This window comes from Anomaloglossus baeobatrachus, chromosome 5, assembly GCF_048569485.1.
Source record: "Anomaloglossus baeobatrachus isolate aAnoBae1 chromosome 5, aAnoBae1.hap1, whole genome shotgun sequence".
In the NCBI taxonomy this organism is placed as follows: Eukaryota; Metazoa; Chordata; class Amphibia; order Anura; family Aromobatidae; genus Anomaloglossus; species Anomaloglossus baeobatrachus.
In genome coordinates this window covers 98,636,340-98,645,665 of record NC_134357.1, presented here as the reverse complement: position 1 = coordinate 98,645,665, position 9,326 = coordinate 98,636,340, and the positions used below count along the sequence as shown (strand labels likewise).

The 9,326-nt window shown below is 40.6% G+C and overlaps 1 protein-coding gene across 1 annotated transcript in view; it reads right to left on the bottom strand.

The window, feature by feature from the left end:
• Positions 1-231: 231 nt before the first annotated feature.
• Positions 232-9,326, bottom strand: part of PCDH15 (protocadherin related 15) — a 2,365,808-nt gene continuing 2,356,713 nt past the window's right edge. The window contains exon 37 of the mRNA XM_075348720.1: positions 232-2,554. Coding sequence (XP_075204835.1) covers positions 2,009-2,554 — 546 coding nt within the window. The 3' untranslated portion in view covers positions 232-2,008. The remainder of the gene's footprint in view (positions 2,555-9,326) is intronic.

Genomic DNA, 9,326 nt, shown 5'->3' with positions numbered 1-9,326 from the left:
ACCATCAAAAGTGAGGTATGTGGGCATTGCTGCATCTTAGGACACCTACAGGGGTGTGCTAGCATGTTATGTGGGCTGACCAACCAAGGGGAGTAACGCTTTTGTGACTAGTTGCTGGCCTCATTAGCATATAAGAAACGATCTTCAGAGATACTTTTTCTAAAGAGCTGTTTATCTATGCTAGTGTATACAGGGACTGTTAGGCAGGAATCACTAACATTCACCCAGAACTGCTCTTGGTTCGGGGTGCATATTGCACCTGACAGGTTCCCTTTAACATGTCTGTTTGTAAAATGGAATCTGTCACCACGTTTTTGCTATTCCTTTGAAGAGAAGCATAATGTATGGGAAAAGACCGTGATTAGGTAATGTGTATCTTCTTGGGCTGCTTGCTGTCATTTTAATAAAATCCCTGATTTATCTGCTATAAATCCAGCAGTGCTCTGAATTTTGAGCTTTGTATACTGATTGGCAGCTTTGTGTCCATGTACAATGTACACAGAGAACTTCCAATCAGTGATGGGGCGGGGCTATACAAAGCTCATTAATATGGAGGACTACTTGGTAGGTTTAATAGTCATCTAGTGATAAGCTCCTGCTGATAAAACAGTGACTTTAACAAAACTACACTAAGAAGCCCAGTAAGTGAAACATCGCTGAAATCAGGGTCTGGGTGGAATTATGCTGTTTTTCGATTTGGTGGAAAAAGCAAGTGACAGATTCTCTTTAACAAGCTTTTAAGTCATTGCATCTGTTTATGAAATGGTTCAGCAAGGCATTTTCTGAGACAAGGCTGAAAATCGGACTTCCACCAAAACAGCCTTGAAGGTATTGGATACTTAAGTATAAACTTTTGCAAATTAACCTGAACCTATTATCATAGCTGATTATTGTGACAATGATAATACAAATATGAAAATATTTTTTGATTCCGTATTCCGCTCTTGTCAGAAGAGTCAGACATTTTCCTAGCTCACGGGGGACACAGCATGTTTTAAACTGAATGACTTAACTGAAACTAAACAAAAACTGATATCAGCATGGTTGATAAAAGTCCCTGAGATTGATACATGCTGCTTGACTCATGGATTTAGCAACCAACCATAAGATATGAATAATCATATAATCATGTTTGTTTCAGTGTTACTTAAAAATATGTTTTTTTGTATTGTTCCCTGTTTTAACAAATAAAATCTAGTAAAATATCATGCCCAAGACCAAATTTCATCTCCTGGACACAACAGGAGGCTTAGAAATGTTCACACTGCACAGGAGAACCATAGCTCTTAAATCAGTTTCTGCTACTGTGAACAGTGCATCAATAAAACTGTGGAGAGATCTGATACAGGCAATATCTTGATTAGTCACAAAATAGATTGCTTGATCATATTAAATGCTTCAAAGGATCAGAGTTTAACTATCAATAAAAAGGAAAAAAATCAAAACCGTAAATAAAAAAACAACAAAAACAGTAAATGGAAGGCAGAAAAACCAGTGTCGGAGAAAGTAACACATTTTAGAAAGGGTTATCCCAACTTGTTGACTACATGCACAATGACATTGAACTGTAATTCTTTGTTGAGATCCCGATCTCTTAAACACTACTTTTACACTTCAAGGTTAGCGGGTGCCATCTGTCTTTAGAAGAAAAATGATTTTTGGGGTTTTTTTCTATTACACAGCACAAAAAGAAAAGTTAGAAGCCACAAGTACATAGTTTTAGGCAAGAAATGCAGCAGTAAATTAAATAAAATAAAATAAAAAATTGTAATTCAAGAATTTAAAAAAATCTGCTGATTCCTTAACAAAAATATTACACAAAATAGGTTTTAAAACTATGGAATTAATAGTTAAGAAAACGTTTGCTGGGAACTAATCAGTTAAAAGTGCAAATTTGTTGTATTACTGGAAAAAGTTAGGTAATTCGTGTGCACAATACAAGGTTTTTATTGTGATCATAGAAAGTGCAGTCTGATATAAATCAAAGTTGTGGTAAAAAATAAAAATGTCATAGTTTTGTCATTGGTATGTGAAGATTGTTCCACGGTCCCATCCAGAGCTCTTCTTCATCTGACGGAGTCTGGTCACTGTGGAATTCCAATGGCTCTCTATTGTCTTGATGATCGACAACTGACTCTTGTTCACCTGTGCTTTTTAATTTATTGTCCCCAATTTTAGATATTATGTTTTTGGTCACTCCGGTGCTAGAGGCCAATGATATACTGGATGGCCTAGTGTTAAGTTTGATAGAGGCTCCTTTAGATAATGTGTTCAATTGGATGTTCTCCTCGTGTGTTACCCCGAGCTTTTCTAGCTTCTTAAAGTGCTTCCCGAGCCTTGAAGGGGATGCCATTTTTAAATTATTTGTTAGGCAGGAACGCCTGGTTCTAACAACAGACCCATTTTGGGCTATGTAAATATTCCCATTGACATTGTTTTGAATGTTCGGCTGGTTCAGACGGTTTCGGTGAGATTCAGAAGCACTGTCCTCTCCAGTGGAGCTGGTTTCATATTCTCGATCCACGACTAATTTAATTCGTTTTTTTCGAGCCGTCTATTGGGAGAAAAGTAAAAGAATAACAGTCAGGAAATGATCTAAATTCATATACAAAAAGGCAATTCCTTTAGTAATAAAGGATTGGTGCCTTAAAAACATACGTGTATTTAATGAAGTTATCTCAGTATTTAAAATAGTGGTATAACATGTTAGGGACAGAGATATATGACAGTCTCTGTAAAATAAGTTGCCCCTAGAAGCAATAGTAACAACATATTATCACTAGGATATACCTGTTAAACCAGTTTGACTTTTGCCTATTGCTAAAGCAAAATGGCAGTGGCACTTAGGCACACAGACAGAAAGGAGTCCCTGTGCAAGAACATTATATGGGCCCTCTGTGGTCTACAACTCACTGTAATGCATCATTCCACCAACTTTTAAAGTGGAAATGTGCCCCCTTAAAGGGAACCTTTTAGGTCCCCTACACCTTCCAACTCATCAGCATTTACATGTCTGCCAAAATTCCCTGCATAACCAGCTCTGTATAATAACATTTACTAACATCAATGTTTAAAAAATGTATTCATAAAGTTCGCTGTTCCTATGCTAATTAGGGCCTTTACTAGTTGAAGGGTAGTTGTTTCCCCTCTTTCCATGTTATCATGACCCTGTGAGCATGAGAACATGATGTCCATGAGCCGGCGTCATCTCATCTCTTGGCAATCTTGTGCATGTGTGCGGCTCATTTCCGGCGCAGCTGTAACTGCTCCCGCAGCCAATCACTGATCCATATTCACTGCTTCCCCCATCCATCGGCAGTTCTGATGTCTGTGATTGGTTGCAATCAGACGCAGCAGTGCTGAAATCATCGTGGGACTTCGAGTGGATTACATCGGACCTAAGTGTTTTGGGGGATAATAAAGGGATGAAAGAGCATGTTTTTTGTATGTTATTTCAAATAAAGGATTTTTTTCATGCTTGTGTTTATTTCTTTTCACTTACAGATTAGTAATGGGGAGTCTCATAGACGCCTCCCAATAGTAATCTATGGTTTAGTGGCAGCTGTGAGCTGCTATTAACCCCTTATTGCCACTTCACCAGGATAATCATGAAGAGTCAGAAAAAGGTCTGGGATTGTAACATCTAATGGATGAGACAATCCTGGGTGGCTGCAGGCTGTATTTATAGGTTGGGAGTCCAATAACCCCTGGGTCTCCCAAGCCTGAAAATACCAGCCCCCAGCTGTCAGCTTTATCACGGTTGTGTATCAAAATTGAGGGACTGCATGCCGATTTTTAAAATGATTTATTTAAATAATTTTTAAAAAGCCACATGCGGTTCCTCTTATTTTGATACACAGCCAAGATAAGCGCATGGCTGGGGGCTGCAGCCTGTAGCCGTATGCTTGATCTGTTCTGGGTATTATAATATGGGGGGACCCTACTCTAAATTTTTTATTTAGATTTACACCACGAAAGGGACCCGCAGACACGGTCTGTGATTTGTTGCAGTCAGACACTTTGTCACTCAGGCTGGGGGCGCGTCTAACTGCAACCTATCATTGACGTAGGGACTGATGGCGGGTGTGGGAAGCAGTGAATATAGATGAGCAATATTCAGTGGCTCCAGAAGAAGTGTGAGCAGCCGTGGGAGCAGTTACATCTGAGCTGGAGACTCGGTAAGTATAGTGCAATCCCCTTATCCCTTCTACCACCATCTTTATGTGTCAGATTCTGGCCCCCACAGAAGTCTAGATTTTGGCGGTTGGTGACTGTTCACATTCAGTCATCAGGTCCTGTCCACAGGCTATTTACTTCATACAGCAATTGCTTGGACCTGTCCCACCCACAGCCATGACTCAGTCATGGGTACGGGATTGAAATAGACTAGGTGAGTGCTGCTAAGAGCAGTTCTACTATTCATATGTGAGGCCGTATGGCACATTTTATAAAAATATTTTAGTGTAGGACTGCCCCAAATGAGATTTGCCGTGACGTGGCGGGGTAGCTCAAGAAATTGCAATTTTTTGCCAAAAATCTCAAAATTTTTATAATAAGTACAGTTTGGAATTTTTAGTGCTGAAGTGCACATTTAGTGCTGGCTTTTTTGTTTTTTCACCATCTTTATGTGTCAGATTCTGGCCCCCACAGATGTATATGGAGAACAGCAACCAGCCATATATCTAGGATCAACTCTGGGCCAAGCCCGGGTTAATTAAAAAATTTGGTTAGACCCGCTGATCTTGGTTATCCCATCACTAAATAAGACACATTTGATTAATATGAAATACATTTGATGCAAAATTAAGTTTCCTGAGAAAATTCGAGCAAAATACTGAATTTGGATGTTGGCAAATTTGCCCACTAGTAAAGTGAAGCCATCAATACACAAAGTGGCACGGGAATGTTCTACCAATTTGTAAAGGGTTTAGCATAAATATACCAATTGCACATGGGTGACATATCCTAGTATTTGCCAAAATCTAGCTGCACCAAATGTTTCGCTTAAATAGCGCTGGAGTCTATCTTTATGGATATTTCACCTAATATCCTAGTATCCACCAATGACTTTACTGAGATAATTTCTTTAACATACATATATTTCTTTCTTATTACTTAAAAGTGGAAAAATTGAGGATAGCAATGATTGTAAAGGATAGCAGTAAGAGGAAAGTTAAAAGTAAAAATACCACATTAAATAACTCTCACTTTTACTCTATTCATAGAGCTCAGATGTTGATTGCTGATGAGTTGTTTATAATGTATCATTATTAAATCAGATGCAATCAGTTTAGGCTCTGCAATATATGTAATTATAATTATTAATTTCCTGCTATTTACATAATTACACATAGAACCGAGAGCCTTATCTAAACTTCACAGGCTCATCATTAACAAGGCGTCTTACTGGTATAAGAGCAGATGAAAAAAAAATATAATGAACAAAGAAGCATTCATTGTTTCCTTTTTGTTATTTTTTTTGTATATAAATGAGTTTTAATTAGAATTATTACACCGATAAGTGCAAGATTTTAATTTACGTCTAATTTAGTTTATTATGGTTTAGTATTCAATTAATGAAGTATTTTAATATATTCTGATCTAGTCACTACACAATTGAAAAGATTTAAAACTCAGATTGTAAATTTCATGAAGCAGAATAAGTAATCAGGAAATTTAATCTAATATTAAATATTTTGGCACCTAATAAGAGTTTGCAAAAAAATATTGGAAATTAATTTCCGTGTTTTTATATTATTTGCTACATACAAAGGGGGAAAAAAAGATCAAAAAGAGGGATTTTGTTTAATTTTAATGGTGTAAATGATCATACTTTCCAATATGCTTTCTAGTCTTCAAGAATTCTGATGGCAGTTGTTAATTTGGAACTTTTCCTGATCATGTATTGTTTCCAAGAATGTACAACAGTTAAAAGTGCTGGAAGAGACAGTAAGCGCTAATAGGGTCTTATCCTAAAACACTGTTAGCAATGGTGCTGTAAGGGTAGACTCACCTGGTGTGATTGTGAGAATCACAACCACTGTAATGGCATAAATATGGTTGCAGGAGAACCCCGTGGAGATGCAGTTCAAATATGGAGAGAAAAGGGTTAGTAAACCGCGCTGCTGTAGAAAGAAGGATCCATGTAGAGCAGGGGTAGGAAAACTTTTTACTGCCGGGGGCCATTTGGAAATTTCTAAAAACCTTCGGGGGCCGCACAAAATTATCAATGTGGAAATGACTCTGCTATATTTGGTCAAACAATTAATTAACTCACCCCTACTGTGGCGACCGGAGCTGCTTCTCTTTGGTGCGGCTGTGATGTTTTATGATACTAATCATGTTGCTTCTCACAACTGCTTTTCCAGGTTTGTCTCGGTCTGGAGCACAGTCAACTCTTTGTCATAATAATATTTTCTAAATCATATACATCACATAGGAGACGCTGTATATACATCACAGGAGAAGCTGGAGGTACATATAACACATAGGAAACACTGGGACTGCTTTATATACATTACAGAAGTCACTGAAGGCACATACATCACTGGAGGGGTTGGGGGCATATACATCACATAGAAAACGCTGGGACTGACGTATACACAACAGAAAGCAAACGCTGGGACTGCTGTATATATACACATGACAGGAGACACTGGAGGCACATACATCACATGAGGATCTGGGGACATATATATGCTCCCAGTCCCTCCTGTAATGTAAATGCCCACAGCCCCTCCTGTAATGTAAATGCTCACAGCCCCTCCTGTGTTGTGTATGTCCCCAGTGTCTCCTGTGATGTATATGCTTCCAGCATTTCCAAAGTGATGAATAAGGTTACAGGAGATGCTGGAGGCAAACAACACAAGAAGAGCTGGAGGGCATACACATAAAGGAGATGCTGGGGGGCATACACAATGCAAGAGGCACTGAGGGGCATCCACAACGGAAGAGGGGCTGGGGGCACACACATCACAAGAGGGGCTGGGGCACAAACATCACAAGAGGGGCTGGGGACAAAGACATCACAAGAGGGGCAGGGGGAAAAGACATCACTGAGGGGGGTACAGACATCACTGGGGGAACAAAACACTGGGGAGGATACACAGCATTGTGAGGGCACACAGTACTGGGGGGGCTGCACACAGCACCTGCAGAGGCCTGACATTACTGGAGAGCCACAAACCTGAGGTGATACACAGCATGGGGTGAGGGACACAGCACTGATCATTGCACACAACTCCGGGGGGATGGTACACAAAGTGCTTGACGGGGAACAGAGTGCAGGCGCGCACACACAGCGCCGGAGATAGTGCAGGCCGGAGGACAGAGGGGTGGGCACACCGCTCCGAAGGACAGAGGGGCGGGCACACCGTACAAGAGGACAGAGGGGCGGGCACATCGCTCCGAAGGGGGCAGATCACTCCGGAGGACAGAGGGGCGGGCACAGCGCACGAGAGGATAGAGGGGCGGGCACATCGCTCCGGAGTTCAAAGGGGTTGGCACACCACATGACAGAAAAGAGGTGCTGGCACATCGGCTCAAAGGGGGCAGAGGGGTAGATCGCTCCGGATGGAAGAGGGGTGGACACACCGCATGAGAGGAAAGAGGGGCGGTCAGATCGCTCCGGAGGGCAGAGGGACAGGCACACAGCACGAGAGGACAGAGGGGCGGGCTCATCGCTCCGAAGAGCAGAGGGATGGGCACACACCACTGATCACGTTAACACTGGACAGCGGGAGATCCCATTGGTTCACCTAAACAGTGCATGTGGTCATTTAAAGGGCCGGCGGCTGCATAAAATCTGGCAGGAATCTGCCCAGGGGCTGCATAAAAGGTCATGGCGGGCCGCATGCGGCCCGTGGGCCGGAGGTTCCCCACCCCTGATGTAGAGGGAATGATTTAATTTGTGTACGCGATTCAAAGCCTTATGGCTTCATCCTCAGGATAAATCATATACCAATATGGTTTGTCCTGAGGAAGAAGCCATAAGGCTTTGAAATGCGTACACAAATAAAATCATTCCTTCTACATGGATCCTAATTTTTACGGCAACGTGGTTTATTAACCCTTTTCTCTCCATATTTGAACTGCATTTACAAGAATGTACGGCTGATCACAAGGCAAAGATCTGATAGTACTGTAACGTATACAGAGATTAACGATTCCGTGGAAGGGTGGGCTTGCCGGGTTCAGCCATACTTTAGATAAAATTCATATCGGAACCTGAACTTGACCTGAACTTGATCCTGGAGCTCGAACCCCTATGGAAGTCAATGATTGGTTAGTTCGGCTCTCTGCAATACAGAGCAGTTCCGAGGAAGGGAGGGTGGGTTTGTTTTTTTCTTTGACACATACTACATCCAAAAACGTTGTTTATACTCCTTCCCTCTGTGAGAGCCATTCAGACACCTCAAGTGGCTCTCATTGGGCCAAGCATCGAGCATACCTGAACACCCCAATGCTCGATCAAGTGACACTGATTATTTTTTTCAAAGTCTGTGTTCGGTACGAACCCCAAACTTTACAGTCTGCGCTTGCTCATCTCTAGTAACGTATGCTACACTAGAGTGATCTTCACTGGATCCATCAATGGATGGACTTCTAATCCCTAGTAGATAACCGGAGTGTCAAAATTGTACTACACTTTTACATATTTCTGCCGAGAATATGAACATTATGCTACTTTAAGCTTTAAAGGTTTTGCACTTATTTGCTTATTTCAGAATGTAGCATGGCTAATTTTGAAAAACAATTTTAGCTTTCGCTGTTTGTAGTATAGTAAAAGAATTTACTTGATATTTCTTTGTTAGAATAATTTAGCATTTTGTTAGACTTTTATTAGTGTAGTCTTGCACAGATATAATTTTACGTTTTGACATTATTTAGCAGAATTTGTAAGTATCTATTCCAAACTTTTAGATTTCTTAATTGTAAATATATTCGAGTATGATTAAATCAAGAGAAGGCAAAGTAATAAAAGACTTAAAAGTGTAGAGGAGTATCATCCTTCACTGCACACGAAATGTAAGCTGAGCAGAAATGGGTGTCACGCTCTAACAACTCGTGCCTTCAGAAGTATGGGGTCAAAGCAAGCAAGGCTTCCATCAAATTCATTCATCTCACAGGTTAGAAAGGAGTGCTCTGAATCTTCAATGGTGTGGAAAATAAGTAGATTACAGAAGCTAAAACAGTGCTTTGGAGCAATGAACTGTTTAGTTACGAAGTAGAAAAGACCAGATAAGGAAGGAAGTGATGAGTATGAAAGAATGAAATCACATTTTGGAATCTTCCACCTGATATATACAATATATGTCTAGCAGAAA